The 17,195-nt window shown below is 38.4% G+C and overlaps 1 protein-coding gene across 1 annotated transcript in view; it reads left to right on the forward strand.

Moving 5' to 3' along the window:
* The window catches only part of GABBR2 (gamma-aminobutyric acid type B receptor subunit 2), a 465,848-nt gene that overhangs the window by 282,566 nt on the left and 166,087 nt on the right, over window positions 1–17,195 (forward strand). The window contains exon 9 of the mRNA XM_021388070.1: window positions 14,389–14,469. Coding sequence (XP_021243745.1) covers window positions 14,389–14,469 — 81 coding nt within the window. The remainder of the gene's footprint in view (window positions 1–14,388; window positions 14,470–17,195) is intronic.

Raw genomic sequence — 17,195 nt, forward strand, 5'->3', positions numbered from 1 at the left:
TAAAAATAATCAATCTTAAAAAAGAAAAAGCATTTAAGAATTTTTGAAATGTTTGACAGCATGTGGGATTCATTTGTCCAAGTTCAAATATTTACATCTGACCACGTTGTTGTGGTCCAACATAAAGAGGGATACTGATTCTTCCATAACAAAGCTCTTATCCTTGAGTATGTATCTACAGTAGAGCAAGAAAATTATGCTCTAAATATGCCTGTTTTCCCAAATATCTTGAAAATGAGCTTGGACAACGTAATTGAGAGAGGGAAGTCCTCACTGTACTCATATAAGTTTGAAAAGTTGAATCCCTTCCAATCTTTTTCTAAGAAACAGTGTAGTAGCTGTGAAAGAGAGAGACTAACCACAATAATAACAATGAACTAAATATAGTTCAGTTTTCTGTTGTGTATGTTTGAATTCAGCAGTGATTTCTCATATAGTAAAGTTTAAATCACCAGTTTCAGCTAGTTATTTTTTTTATTGGCTTTAGATCTCACAAAAATACTTTGCTACTGATAAAGAATAAATTAAATAAAATCAAATGTGTAAATCTGAGGACTAGTTATCCCTGCTAAGGGATATCACCCTGAATGATTTCTTTTAGCAAAAAAGAAAGAGACCTTAGCACCCTAATTTATACTATCAGGCACATACGAATTTCTTGTACATGTGAATCATGGTAAACTCCATAAACCATGAAGCTTTCAGCTTAGATTATTAATCACAGCACCAGCCTCTGTTGCATTTCTTCATGTCTCGGTGGCTGAACTCTTAATTGGAAGGTCCATCCACAAGTGAAAATATGTTAAGGTTGATCTTTGATCTTTAGGCTGATATTATGAATGGTAGAGAAGAAGGATTTATTTTGGAAAAAAATGAGAGCATTAGTTCTGTAACAGATAATGATGTGAGAAAATATTTTGAATGTGTGTTTATGACTTCAAACCTCAATTGTGCCAGCACACTATAGCTGGCCTGGGGACTTAGCAGGCTGTGGAAAAGTGAGGCTTTCTTGTGTGCAGTGGCTTACGTGACTTCAGCAGAAGACTGTTGCGTCTGAGCAGTCTTAGGATTTAGTGGGATGTATCATCTCAGACAAGACACGTTTAGCACTGTAATGAATTTTATAAAGAAATCATTAGTGTGATACCTGGGTTTTGGAAACTTTGCAGGATCCTTGAAGCACTTCTGTAATTGATCAGTGTTTAGACGGACAACTGTGACTAACTTGATCCCCTTGTGATGTTTGCTGTTCAGTGTGCTAAGCCAAATGCTTTGCTGTTTACAGCTTGGTGGTCTAAATACTGACATCTAAACTCTTGTGCATCTCTCTCATCGGATTTGTTTTCAACACAAAGTATTTCAACAATTACAGCTCTGAAGTGAAGCTTATTACACTGTTTATCTATAAAAGCATAATTATAAGTCCTTCTCTTCTGCAGTATTATTTTTTTCTAATACTTTGAATATTTACTAAATTTTACTAAATGTCATAATCCTGTCTAATACCTGAGAAAGAATTCTAAATGTGTAAGAAGTTGTTTTACAATTTTTGCATTTGCTTGGAAATCAAATAAAGTTGCAAGAGTATTTTTATCAATAAAAGAAAAAATCATTTATATAATAATTAAAACTGTAAGTTGATTTCAGCGTTTCATGATTTATTTCCACCCAAAACCAAATATTATGAGAAAATTGTAACTTGATTTGGAAATGGTTCTTTCGAAACTGGATTTAAACTGCTTTCTTTTATTTGTGATTGTTATAGTATATCACTTTAGATTGCTATACTAACATCATTTTAGAAAAATATCAGCTAGACCGACATGCTCGTAGCAAAAATTAGCTATGACAACTCTGGGCGATGTGATCATCAAGAGGCTTGTTTTCTTTCCGATGCAGAAATAAATTAGTCATACACAGATACCTCTAAGAAAGTGTCTCATGAAAGAAGCGAAGAAATTCAAGATTCTTGAAATGGATTTTTCACCAAATTATGTGTATAGTGCTATCCTGATTATTAAATTACACCGTGTACTAGGTCAAGGTATAGAATAAATGATTATCATTTGTTTGAAGTGAATGGGAATTAGATAATAAAGAAGCATATTATTGGGTTTCAGATAGCAGGTAATTTTGTGTTTAAATTCAGTGAAAGGTTTGCATGGAGTGTAGAGAGGAAAGCTTCTATTAAGAAAAGAGAAGCAGGAAATTGGGGCACTTCAAAACAGACTTAATTTCTCTTACTAAAATCGGTGGGCAGGTTTTCACAAAAACAGTATTAACTACTGAAAATAGCAAAGAATGTACAGGATAGGTTATAAAATGAATGTAGGGGTTTTGTTGGTTTTGGTTTCTTTACAGTTGAGTGTACTCTCTTTCAGTCATATAGGCTTTACAGCATTTTCTATAAAATCTTTCTAATGTCTGAAAAGCCCCATGAAGAAAATAGAAATCATGCATGTGGGAACATGATGCGCTGAGTTTAAAAAAAAAAAAAAAAACTATGTTCTTCACATGTAATAAAAATTAGAGTACCACCTTACACTTTTTGTTTATTTGCTCATTCATAAGGAAAATAAGCAAACTAAATAGGACAGATTTATATGCAAAATCACAGAGTTCTTGTTGGAGAATAGCTGGATCTTGCTGAACAATGCCTGTAGTTCTTTAGATCTTTTATGGAAAACTTCAGATTGTCAGTGATATGCTGAAACAGTTGATTAATTTTGAAGAAATTCTCTAAATATGAGAAGATCGAGGACTTAATGACAGGTTAAAAGGCCTTTAAATCAAATATTTTTTTCATAGAATCACAGAATGGCTTAGATTGGAAGGGACCTCAAAGATCATCCAGCTCCAACCCCCTGCTGTGGGCAAGGCTGCTGCTGCTTACCAGCTCAGGCTGCCCAGGGCCCAATCCAACCTGGCCTTTTTTGATGGATTATGGATCTAAAGAGCCAATTCTGAGGGCTCTTGTCTCTTCAGGGTTAATTTTTGGTAATGAGGCATGGTGAGGCAGTGTCCTTGTCCTCTAGCCATTCCTCTGCACCTCCCATTGACTTGTGGTCTCTGGGCTCGACACAGCTATTCTGCTTGACCTGAAGTTGTGTCCTTCATTTGATAGCCAGCTCCTTCTTCTCTCACTGGTATCTCTCAGTTCTCCCGGTCTCACAAAACATTTTTCAACCCTGCTGAAATTTAAAAACAAGCAATGAAAGACTGAAAATTTAGAACAAGTTTTTTTCATGACTTGAGGTATATTGCCATATAAACAGAGTATGTTTTATATATTTGAGGTAAGAGAGTACTATCAAAACAGAGAAGGGATTTGATATTTTGAGGGCAGGAGCACAAACTGGAAAAGATTATTGTTATTAATGGCAACCTGGTCTAGTACCAGATCTGGTGGTTGGTGGCCCTGCCTGTGGCAGGGGATTTGGAATGTGATGATCCTCGGGATCCCTTCCAGCCCAAGCCATTCTATGATTATATGGGCTTTGGGTATAGGCAAACCCTGTCTTACCATTCTAAAGTTGCCTGAAGTCCTGGCCTCTTTATTGTCTCCTCTTTCCTTGTCCTGGTCCCAGTTCCCGCTCCTCCAGGAAAGTCAGAAGGCACTAGATGCAGAACAGGCAGCACTGTGGAGATGAGGAGAGTGTCAGGAGTGAAAAAGGACTGTAGCTGGAATCTGAGGGCCCCCAATTTTCAAACGTGCAAGTAGGAATCTGAACACAGATGTCATAGAAGGACTTTGACTGATTCTCTAGGCTGCATTTCCTGTTTCTGGATAGCAAGAGCATATGACTTCCATTGGAAGCTCCTTATTTTATAAAGGCTGTTGCATAAGAAGCAACTGTTTACAAAAAAGCAAAGAGACAAAATCTGTATATGAGTTTAATTAGTCATCTTCTAATAAAGTTTTGTACTGAGCATCTTAAAATTTGGGTTTAAAGTTTCCTGGTCAAATAGATAAAGTATTTGCATTTCTAAATTCTGATAAAGATATAAAACGAGTGGCGTGGATTACTGTTCCCTTCAATTCATTTTTTTCTTCCTGAAACATTCTATAATTTAATTTTCCATCAAATGCAGTGACTAGCATAGGGTTGGCTGCAATTTCTTAGATATGCATGCACTGAGATACATATTCACTTGATTAAAGAAAGATTTAAATTCTCTTCTCACAGTTTAATGGTTTTGATTTCCAAGCTTGTCACTATTAAAGTTTGTAGGACAACTGATTTTCCTAGCTAGCTTATAGTATTACCTTGTCAGCTGTTCCAGGGAGTTTTTGAAATACTTTTTTCCTGGAAATGTTTTTGAAATTTTCCTATTTCCAGATTTCCTCTTGTTCCCATACTCCAAACAAACCTCAGCTTTCTTACTCATCACACACCTACATCTTTGATAACATCTCAAGAAAAAAAGGCAAAAGATTAAGCAGTAAAGCAGAGACACATACCTCACTTTTGAAACACTAGAAATTTTCAAGTTATTTTGTCTAGTTGTAATGAAAAACTGATGGCATATCTTTTGTACACCAGATTTATGTTTTACTCAATTTTGTGCTTCTGCAGGGGTTGTTTAATACAGTCTTTTATGCCCAGCCAATTGTAAAGACTCTGCTGTTCTTCACTGTCATACTGCAATACAGTGATAAGTGAGAAAAATGCATACTTCTGCTGTTCTAGTTTTAATCAGCTTTTCAAGGATATTTTCCTTATATTATTTTTCATTGCTACAGGCATAAATTCTATACTGTTGAAACAAGCAAATGTTCAGAATGAAATCATCATTGCTTTATGCTATCAGTTTTCTGGGGAAAACAGTGTCTTTCAAACTACACATGTTTTGTCAAATTGTTTTCACTCCGTACCTACAGCATCGACTCAGGTTCTGGAAACTCTTCTATGTGTGTATTTAATATTATACACAAAAATAAAGTTATGCTTATGCATAAGTGCCCATGTGACCTCACTGTGCTTTGCCAGGCAATTTCATTCCAGAGCTGTCTGCCAGGTGCATTATGTAATTACTCTTAATTATTAAATCTTTTATTATTTAGAGCAATTAGAATTCAATATCTGCTGCTTTCCATGGGAGAATTTTCTCTTAATGCAAGCCTGTTTTCTGTAGCTCCAGAAGAAAATGTAGAAAATAAGTCAGGATTTGAAATTTAGAAGCCTGACAGTGAGGTTTATTATTCTAGGAAAACACTGAAACGATCACTAAAGATAAAATCAGGAACTATCACTTCAAAACACTTACTTCTTTATAACCTCATCAGTCTTCTAAACCACTTCCTTCTGTTCTTAGTAAAATATATATGGTACCAAATTAGTGCTAAGAAGCGATTACTGTGGGCTCCTTATCCCCCTTTCTGTTTTATTCAGTATTACAAAGGGGTTGCTAGAAAAAGGAGTTAAAGCAAGTGGAGGTTCACTGAAGTAGAGGGAAAATTACTTTTTTTTGAAACTCTGACTTTTAACAAGCTTCAGCTGGAGTTTGTTTTCACTCCTCTGGAATATAAAATCAACTTATATTTAAAATACGTATAACCTAAACAATATCATTTCCTGAGTGAGCATATTTTTGAAAATAGTGGGTTTTTTTTTCTCCTGTAGATTTTAGCACCATTGGAGTTTAAAAAGAAAGTTAAAGAAATAGTAATAGTGATACATTTTGAACCTCAAGACTATAATGCACCCTACTAAAACGTAGTTTTAGTAATTGAAGGGAGGCAAGGAGTTCTAACGACATGAAGAATGTGTATCAGAGTGAATTCATTCCAATTTGTCTGTTTCTAACATCTTACATTTCAAAACAGTTTGGGACTTGTCTTAACGTAAAGCTCACACGTGCTTAGGTCAAAAACAGAACGGTGTCAAATGGAAATTCATGAGCTGAGAAATATCAGTGTAGGGGGCTATGGCACTGGACTGTACACAGAAGATTTCAAACGCTGTTTTTTTCAAACCCCCTATTTCTTTTCTAGATCATCAGTCTCCCATGACTGGATCCAGCTTCTGGATCCATCCCTTAAGGCATGTGAGAATTGAGCGTGGTCGTTTTTTCTAGCTGACAGTATTTCACATGAAGATTGCATGTCTGCCAGTGTCTTGGTGCATGAGGCTGGATGTTCCTTTATGTGTATACTTGTGTCCTTGCAGCACTCCTCCACCTGGAGGATGCCTCAAACTTCTATTAGCATCTTAGGAATCGAAAAGATGGATATGAAGTACCAAATTCAAAGAGGAAATATCTAGCATCCACCTCTGCTTGTAAAAATACTCAAAGTAGTGCCCCTGAACACACTTTCCTCACCCTATGAATCATGCAGTTCTTGGGTTTGATGGGTGTCCTCGGGCTGTGTAACATTATCCTCACTTACTAGTGAGCTGTCCCTGAATGTAGTAGTGATAAGCACATTTCTCATGGAGAGCATTGCTCCCTAAGGGGAGGGGGGGAAATGTAACCTGTGATCCCATTTGTCTCCAAGCCCAGAGGCAGGCTTCTTCTCAGGGGAGGGCTGGAGGTTGAAAGACTTGATGTTTATGGCATTTGATAGGTCTTTTACTGGTGTCTCTCTTGTTTGTTTAAGCACTGGAAGCTTAAGGGGTGTTCTCCAGGAATATGGTTACTTGTGTACCTCTATAGTCTTTCCTGTATCCCTGCAAGTGGTCCCTTGCATGTGCAGGATATTACGCACATGGGCTATTTGCTGCTCTACGTTTTTTTCTGAAAAGCTTCCCCTGCTCTTTCTGAATCAAGTTACTAGAATAAACCAGCCTGACTGAATCAAAAATGCCTTATAGGGGAAAAAAACACTGCAGTTGCCCTACAAATTACAAGACAGAAAATAGATTTCACAGCTTTGTAGATATGTATTCAACTGTGCCTCGACAATCTTATTTTTAATCTTAGGAGATGGGTAGTAGGAATCCTACCTTTGGATTTGACCCTGAATGGCAAAGAAGACATTCAAAGCTTTTTATGTGCTGTAGTGTTTTCACAGGCCACCTGGTATAAGGGCAAGCGGATACGCAAGGACATACTGAGTCGTTCAGATCCTACAACAGTAAGATACACACCAGCTGCTGCTCTTCTCCCATCTCAGGCGTGCTAACTGTGCAACTTAAACCTCTATGTAATGAAAAACTTTTAAGGATGCAACATGCAGAAAAGAAGCCAGAGCATCTCGTTTTTTGACCTCTCAGCTGGAGCAGACTACACACAGCCCGCTGTGAGGTTGCTCAGCATGTGCTGAGCACAGCGGGGGAAACATTGCAGTGACAGATGGTGAGGGAATGCCCTGATCATATTATCAGAGGTGTGCATCCAAATGCGTGACTTGGGATAACGGAGCCTTTGTTTCCTTCCTGCTTAGTTACCGGAAAGTGAGGGTGCTTTGCTGCATGGAGGGAAAATGACCTTGTTCCAAGGCACTCGGTCACTTGTCCCATGTATGCAATATAAGGTTGATGTTACGTATGTGTGTATGGTTATCGTCTAAATAAGAAAGGGACACCAAAACCTTGAAAGGAGGACTGTTCAGTAGGTCTGAGCAAACTCTAAAAACGCAGTGGCAGAGATTTGGCTGTATTGTTTAGTACAGCTTAGTCTGTCCCCAGGCTGGGCCACTGTCAGCGGTTATGCTGTGCATCACCAGAATGACAAGAAAAGCAGCCGAGGAAAGAGAGAACCATCCAGGGCTTTCTAAGAAACTGTTGTTGTTGTTATTGTTGTTATCATTATTATTAATTCATCTCCTTAACTGTAAAAAATAAGTATTACTTCATACTGAATTGAAATTAAAATTACAGCTTGATGAGTAACATATTTAGATATGTGTGATGAAAGCCTTTCTCTGGGCACCCAGGAGAAAAATCTGATGAAATGCTAGCCTATCAAATGTTCAGGAGCACAAAAAGGTCACACTGATCTTCTGTCTGAGTTAACCAGAGTATGTTTCTGGGGCTGGGTGGGCTTTGAGATCCCTCCCAGCCCAAGCCATTCTGTGATTCAGTGATTCTTTATTTTCCCAAACTCTCTTTATGGTGCATGCCGTACGTCCTCAGACTCGCTTTCCAGGGCACCAAAGAGAATAATTGCAATTATTACTTTTGGATAAGATATCTGGAAATACTACTGGTCTGTCATCTTGGGGTTTCATAGATTGTTAAAATTGATACAATGCCTTCCTGTGGTTTACTGTCTTTTAATCAGCATATGTGAAATTGTACCTCACATTGTCCAGTGCTTTAGTGCTCTGAAATCAAACTGAAGAGGCAACAAAATGTGACCAGAGCTGCCCTCGCTGGCACCTCCAGCCTCCTGCACAGCCCTGGCTCCAGTTTGTCCCTCTCCTGGAGAGATTCTGATGGACAGGGCTGCCGTTGTGACCTGGGCTGCTGCCAGTGGGGACTTCACATCAGTGGTGTCCGCATCCAAACCTGTCACTGCCTGGAGGGGCCTTCAAACTGTGCAACCTCCTGGAATGTCTCATGGGATGCCAGCCCCAGCCTGTACATTTGTGCAGTTTGGTTTCATAGCACACCCTCTCTGAAAAATGGACTGCTGTGTGTGAGCAAAGGTGCTTAAATACACAACAGTTAATAAAATGGTGTCATAATTCAATACTTGAATAACTCTGCCATTAGTTTAACTACCTAGCCTGTAGTTTTACACATTTTCCACTGTAAATGCTTAGTTGGAAAAGCACGCTGATTTGGGACTGTGCTGTGAGGAAGCTGATTCCAACTGGTACATGAAAAAATATGTTGAGAGAGATAAACTTTTGTTTGTAGATCACAGTACTCTCAGGTAAATATTAATATTAAAAAACACAGCTATGTTTCTTGTATTACTTCATAGATCATTAATTTTGGCAAACAAATTCTCAGAATGGTACGTTATGAAGTCCATGAGAAGTTAATCAAATCATTAAAGAGAGTATATGAGAGAGGAGAAAAATCCGTGCCTGAATTGAGAAGTTGCAGCATTTAGAAGTACTGAAACCAAAATTGTGATGTCATATACAGCCTCATTTCAAATTATCAATGAATAATATCCTAACAAACAGCAATTTCTTTTTAGAAGAGTCAGTGTAAGCTTTGTATACTTTGTTCATTACACCAACCACTATACTTCATCGATTATCTGCCTTTTGTTTATAACTTTCCTAATGTCCTGAATGAAGGGTGTTGTGATGGTGTTACCAATTCAGATTTTAATGAGTAATTGTTTTAAACTCAAAGTCATTATTTTTTTATTTTGTTACATAGCACTTTGATGTGTAGTATATAAATACCTAACATAAATTTAAATCCACATGAACTACATTACTAAATTTCTAAGCAGAGCTAGAAGGCAGTTTAACAAGTAAAACAGGAGACAAATATAAAATATAGAAGATAAAAACAAAAGTTAGAAATAATGAGTAAATTTTATTTTGATAAGCTATTAAAGATGCAGATGGTTGAACTTTTTATGGAAAAATCTTTTTGAGCTGTAAAACTGGATGAGATTTTTGATGTGTTCAGAGCACTTAATGTCATTTTATGAACTCGCTTGCTTACGTACTTTCTGTTTCCTATTGGCTACATACCATGCTAATGTAGTGAAATAAGCCCACGGTTAAGATTTCTTAGCTTTTATCCCAACTTTATGGCTGACATACACAATTTGGCCTTTGGCTAGCTTAACCTTTCTGTTTTGCTTTATAGATGAATGCAACATAGGACTTGAGAAGTGGCAATGAAGAGTAATTATCATATAGTATATATACTGCTTTTCTAACCGCGTTGCCTGTATGCTGCATGAACTAGAATCCAGAATTTCAGAAAAAAACCAAACCACTAGACAAGAATGTCAAATGAGGGAAATTTGGAAAAAGCTTTTCAAAGTGGAGACATAGAGGCACCAACTTTTCAGGGATACAAACCAATAGAAATCTGTATTCTTGCAGATATAAGTAATATTTTTTTCTGCTTTTTTCAAGTTGAGGACAACGTAAGTGGCCTCTAAAAGAGAAACCTCAGTGACCCCATCTGGAAAGGTTTTCATATTAAATTTATTGTTTACTTTAAAATTTAATTTATAGTTGTTCGAAAGTGAAAGCTAATCACTTACACACTTGCATTTGCAGTTTTCATGGAGTTCAAACTTCATAAAATGCTGCAGAGATGGAAGAAAGTACAAATAATGTCAATTCATGGTAGACTTTGAGGTCCCTAGTTACCTTTTAGAGTAACACAGTTTGAGAGCCACAGTAATGCTAAGGCAGACCTGTTAATCCATCTTTATTCTGCTGGACTATACACATTTTTTACATTGACATAATCAACTAGGCATATAAAAATTCATTAGTTCATGCAGATAGCAATATACATCCCTCCCTAACCCCACAGGAAACTGCTTCATTTCAGAGTGCCCTTATTATTGTAGGCATAAATTATACTGGCAATTATATAGATGTGAACATTTTTGTATTGATTTAACTACATCATAACAAGGGTTATTTGTTCCATTTCAGTCAAAGTGACATACTGAAAGGTGCAACAAGCTTTCGATACACACAGTCTTTGCATTCTTAGGAGTCAGCCAGCATTGTTTACGTGGAGGAAAATAAAGAAAACACATCTGTCCCACCTCTTTTGCATTTCAAGAGTTGAAGAAGTTCCTCATGTTTTCTCTCTCCTTAAATATCTGTCAGTAAAAGCTGTTTTCATCAGATGTGAATAAACGCATAAGAAAATGTAGCGGAAATGGAAATTATGACATATAGAAGAAAGAACTGCAACTAAATATAGGCTCATCTAGAAATTCTCCATGTAAGTGGTTATCAGTCATAGTGGCAATCGCAATGCTCCTGTGCATTTTGATAAGTTTATTCACTTGATGTCCATTCCATTCAATTTTTGCTTTCATTCAACAAGAACACTTAATGACCTCTTATGTAATTTAAAATCAGTTGTATTACCTTTATGAAATGTGGCCCAGTTAATTAAGTGGCAGTGTGTCTATTTTTCCACAGTTGCCTAAAGTGGGCTATAAAATTCCATAATAACACATGTCAAAGAAAGCATTCTAATTGACTTTTAAGAGTAGTTCAATTCTTAGTTGGCAGAAGGCTTTCATGTTGGTTATAAACGTAATCTATTTTGCGACAATTATTTAACGGCAAGGATTAGTTGCTAATAATTCTTTTAGACATTATTTTCAGTGACATATTTCTGGGCCAGTTTTCTTTGAGTTGGTAGGTTGCTAATATTTATTTCTGTTCTTGTGTGAAAAAAACAGCTGCAGATTCAAATTCTAAAATGAATTCGCTATCGTTGTAGTATTGACAAACATCTTGTAAAACACATATATTCTCTTTCATTTTTTGTTCCCCATTTTATTCTGCGCAGGAGGGATTTAATATGATCTCTTTATTTTGAGTATGGAAAAAAAAAGTTTAAAATAATGAAAATACTAAAGAATAAATACATGTTGTATTCAGGATATTGTGTAAAAGCACTTGGTGTATTTATTTGAAGGAGTTCCACTTCTCCCTGTCCTGTTGTTGAACACACAGAAAATTTGACAGATAAGAGCTTACTTATAAAATTGGTGTACTGACTTGAATAATTCAGAATTTCTAAAGGGAACTTGAGGGAATGACATAGAGAGAAGTGGAGCCTGCAGTCCCATCCTAACTGATGTTGGCCTATGCGAGGGGGCAGCGAGCCATATTGCTGACTCTGCTTCCTTTAATTATGATTTGGAAGTGGCTTTCTCAGTGGTCAGTGTTTGTGCTTGAGGACTGAAAACCCAACAGCTGTAGTTGTGTTTTCTACCTCAGCACTCCTGTAAACATATCACGATATGACCACTTTTATCTTTCCTGACAATGAAAATAGGGTTTATTTTCCTTATAGACTACCTTCCACTGAACACAAGTACTTTAAGATATCATGTATCTTCATGGCATTTCTTGACTTCAGTAAACCTCAACATACACTCTACAAACCGCCCTTTTCCATTTTTATATCACTGCTAATGTGTTTCCTCAGTACCGAGAACTTTGTGTATTTTTTACACTCTTGGTTATCTAAATCTCAAAGACTCTTCATTTCCAGCTTTATCCACCATGGAAATTCACTTCTCCAAATGGCTCTACTGATCTCCATTCCTATGAGGGCTAGCTCCTTCTACCCAGTCTAACAAGTTTCAGCCTACTTCAAGTTGTTATACTATATTACGGTTGCCATCGTAGGCATATTCTCAATGTTGCTTTTATCTGTGAAGGAAGCTGTGTAAGAATTTATAAACTTTGAAAAGCAATGGCATTGTACATCATATGAAGCCATCAGAGAATTTTCTCCCTTTCAATACCTTCATCAGTAAGCATGTATTTAGGCTGTCATTTGTGTATGCTTCCCTACCTATTATGTGCATCTCTCATATAAACAAATCCCAGTAACTGCCTCATATAAAAATGTTTGTGGAGCTATTACTCTTCTCTCCTCATTGTTCATCAGAACTTTCCAATTTTAGTCTGTTGCTGTAAGGTTGTGGCTAGATTAGCACTAAGGTGCATCTCCTCCTCGTCTGGTACAAGTAGATGCTGTGGACTATCTGGTATCAGAAGTGCAAATTGACGTAGGTACACACTCTAAGGTTTGTCTCTCTAGTTTCTAAATTTTATTTGGGGTTTTTTTGATCTTTCAAATACACAGATTGTAACTTCAATACTACTATTAAAGACAATAGTGAATTTGTTCAGATTTTAGCAGTAACCATTTTAGTATTCAGATGATAACTGGGCAGGTAATATTCTTTGAGACTACCCAGTATTTATACATGTTTGTCTCTCAAAGCATTTTCAGGCAGTGTCAGGAAGTTTCAACTTTTATTTACTCCCTATATAATTTTGCATAAAAAAGAAGTTTTTCTTTTGTTTGTTTGTTTTTGGTTTTTTTAATGGGTGGGCCTTTGGAAACTGCTGCTGAAAACCAGGAGATGTCACTTTTATGTCAGAATAGTCGTAGGACCTCACTAAAATGGTCCTATACACATGTGAAAGGTGAATCGGTTTCCAGAACTGCGACCTCTAGCTTTTGATGGGAGTATAGCAAATGCCTATGTTTCTCTGACAGATTTGCAAGCCAGTGTACAATTCCTTATAAACAGTTATAGCAATAGTTAGTGCAGTTTATATAAGGAAAACTTTTGCTTCCTGTGAGCTTTCAGATTAACATTAATCAGCCAGCAGATTTTGCTGAAATGGAGCTAGCTGCTCCATTCAGCAGAGCTGAAGAGTGCACAATAGCTTTGAGTGAGAAAGGAGGAAAGGTTAATATGGAGCTGTTGGGTAAAATACAGTCTTTTCAAATTGGGCATCTAGTTCAAGATCATCAGCTCCCCAAATCAGTGTCACAAATAGGGTCACGAGCTCAGAATTTACATGCAAATAGGGTTGTGCATGCCCAGAAATAGAGGCCAAAAGGAAATTTTGGCTCTACTGAGCCAGCTCATCAGAGAACACTGTAACCACTGTAACTGTGCCTGTATTTTTTTACGTCTCACATCAAAAGTTAAATGTTTTTGCATAAAAGTGATGATTTAATAAGTTTCTGAACTTCTATATAACGCTAAAAAATCTGACAAAAATAACAAATTAATTGGTGCCAGATGTCAGCAAAAGGCTGGGACTAATATTTGCCTGAGCTCCAGCAACAGTAGCCAAGGCAGTATCTGAACATATTAAGTTTCTGTATCTACATTAGGTACAAGAACATCAAATATATGATAGTCATAAAATTGCACATGAAAGTAACAGTAAATAATTTAGCTCAAGTGCAATTTGACTTTGATTATATAACACATTATGTTTTGCAGTCAGTGTGCTGATGAGTCGCTAATTCCCAGTCAGAATAAGAGATTAGATTCCCAGTTACCTATTAACCAACCAGTCTACTCCGTACAGGCTGGAGCCTGCCACTGTAACTCCCCTGGAAAATGCTTCACTAAAACAAGATAAGCTAGTTGTTTAAATGAGAGTGGAACATGATTTAGCTGTATCTGATCTCTCAACTCAGTGTCCTACTCAGCGTGAGACAGTAAGTAAGCATGTGATCTTTAAGCTGGAGATGTCTGTGCCCAGTAACAACAATTTCCTGGTTATGTAAATAAGTTCTTAAAAATCCCTTGCATTTCTTTAAAAAAAGTCAGAAATATTTCTTTTAATGATGTTAGTTGTCTGGCATTCTGCTTTAATAATTCATGCTCTTCAAGCATATTTCTCTTCATTTTGACACATTGTCAAAAAGAAGGTAAAATTGGTTAAATAATTGAGAACATGTGAGCTGCCATAAACAATCACTCTTGTTTGTTTCTCTGCAGAAAGAAAGGAAGTGAAGGTGGGGGAGTATAATGCTGTAGCTGACACACTGGAAATAATCAATAACAGCATCAGGTTCCAAGGTAAGATGGGAAACTGGAAAGAGGTACAGGAATGACATTCTTGTGTTCAAGAAACATTTAGATATAATGTTGAGAGACATGGTTTAGTGGGGTTATTGGTGGTAGGTAGATGGTTGGATTGGATGATCTTGTACGTCTTTTCCAACCTAGCTAATTCTATGATTCTGCATAGCTTGCTGTCTAGAGATCTGTTGTAGGGTTTTTAGTATCAAACAGCTATGAAACTGTATAAAGAGAAAAGGAACTGAGCTGTTCTTAAAAGTCGGAGAAATCTGACCAAAAAAAAATTGCTAAATTTTTTGTTGTGTTGATACTTTTCATTCAAATAATGGGAAACTGATATGTGTTCATATCTTTATTATTTCAGCAAGCTACAGATATGTCATCTATTTCATCTCTACCAATAATGTTCTAATTTCTTCCCCATTTCCCACTCCCCCAGTTCATCTCCCCTGAAGCTTGCTCATGTGCTTCACTTCCAAATGAGAAGGAAGTTATCATTTTTCATTGGGAGGTATCTGCTAGACAGTTAGAAAATGTGGTTTTAAATTACTAATGCTAGCTTTATTTAGGATGGCATTTAAGAAACAGGGCTAAAGAGAGTGTTCAGCCTGGTAGTACTCCTGAGGTCCATAACGAGCATGTAGCCTGTGTTGCCATATCTCCTAACCATGTTTCTTCCCCCCAGTCCACTTCTGTTAACATGTGGACTTCCTCTACACTCACAGCAGAAGACTACTTTCATTAGTGGTAGCTGACTGTCAATCAGTACTTGAAGGGAGCATATAGACAGGAGGGGGAACGACTGTTTACATGAATTGATAGTGATAGGACAAGGGGGAATGGTTTAAAACTGAGACAGGGGAGATTTAGTTATATATTAGAATAAAGTTTTTCACTCAGAGGGTGGTGAGGCACTGGAACAGGTTGCCTAAGGAGGTTGTGGATGCCCCATGCCTGGAGGCATTCAAGGCCAGGCTGGATGTGGCTCTGGGCAGCCTGATCTAGTGGTTGGCGACCCTGCACTCAGCAGGGGGGTTGAAACTAGGTGATGATCCTTGAGGTCATTTTCAACCCAGGCCATTCTATGATTCTATGATATAGCTTAGAATCACAGAATCATAGAATATCCTAGTTTGGAAAGAACCCACAAAGATCACAGAATCAGAATGGCTTGGATTGGAAGGGGCCTTAAAGATCACCTAATTCCAACACCCCTGCTGTGGGCAGGGCTGCCCCCCACCAGCTCAGGCTGCCCAGGGCCCCGTCCAATCTGGCCTTCAGTGCCTCCAGGGATGGGGAATTCACAGCTTCTCTGGGCAGCCTGTGCCAGCGCCTCACAACCTTCTGAGTGCAAAATTGCCTCTGAATATCTAATCTAAATTTACCCTCTTTTAGTTTAAAATCAATCCCCCTTGTCCTATCACTATTAGGTCTCCCTCCTGATTGTAAGTTCCCTTTAAGTACTGGAAGGCCACAATGACATCTCCCTGGGGTCTTCTCCAGGCTGAACAAGCCCAGCTTCCTGAGCCTTTCTTTGTAAGAGGGGTGTGCAAGCCCTCTGATCATCTTTGTGACCCTCCAGTGGACCCACTCCAACAGCTCCACATCTTTCTTGTGCTGAGGACTCCTGGTGGAGATGCATGAAGGCAGAGAAGAAGACAGTCACCTCCCTCACCCTGTTGGTCACTGCTCTTTTGATGCAGTCCAGAATACTGTTGGCCTTACAGGCTGCAAGAGCACACTGCTGGCTCAATTCCAGCTTTTTATCCACCAGAACCTACAAGTCCTTCTTCACAGGGCTGCTCTCAGTGAGTTACTCTCCCATTCTGTACACATCTGGAATTGCCCCAACCCTGGTGCAACATCTTGTACTTTGCATTGTTGAACTTCATTAGGTTCATGTGGGCCCGCTTCTCAAGCTTGTCCAGGTCCCTATGGATGGCATCCCTTCTTTTTATCATATCAGCTGCACCACTCAGCTTAGTATTGCCTGCAAGTGTGCTGAGAGTGCACTCAATATGACTGCCTATGTCACTGATAAAGACATTAAAGAGCACCAGTGCCAAGACAGACTCCTGGGGAACATCACTCAACACCAGCCTCCACCTGGACGTAGAGCCATTGACCACAACCCTCTGGCTGTGACCATCTAACCAGTTGCTCATCTACTGAATAGTCCACCCTTCAAACCTGTATTTCTCCAATTTAGAGATAAGGATGTGGTGTGAGACCATGTCAGAGGTATTGCACCTGTCCGGCTAGATGATATCAGTTGCTCTTCATTTGTCCATTAATGCTTTCACCCAATCATAGAAGGCCACCAGACTGGTCAGGCATGATCTGCCATTGATGAAGCCACGCTGGCTGTCCTGGATCTTCTCCTCATCTTACATGTGCCTTAATATAGCTTAGGATCATAGAGTCCAACTCCTGGCTCCATAAAGGACCACCCAGAGTTCAAACCTTTTGTCTGAGAGCAGTGTCCAAATGTTCCTTGAACTCCAGCAACTTGGGCACCGTGCCCACTGTTCTGGGCAGCCTGTTCCATGCCCACCACCCTCTGGTGCAGAACCTTTTCCTAACCTCCAAACCTGACCCTCCCCTGACACAGCTCCATGCCGTTCCCTCAGGTCCTGTCACTGTCCCCAGAGAGCAGAGCTCAGCGCTGCCCCTCTGCTCCCTGTGAGGAGCTGCAGCTGCCATGAGGCCTCCCCTCAGCCCCT

The sequence above is a fragment of the Numida meleagris genome, chromosome 2, assembly GCF_002078875.1.
Source record: "Numida meleagris isolate 19003 breed g44 Domestic line chromosome 2, NumMel1.0, whole genome shotgun sequence".
Lineage (NCBI taxonomy): Eukaryota > Metazoa > Chordata > Aves > Galliformes > Numididae > Numida > Numida meleagris.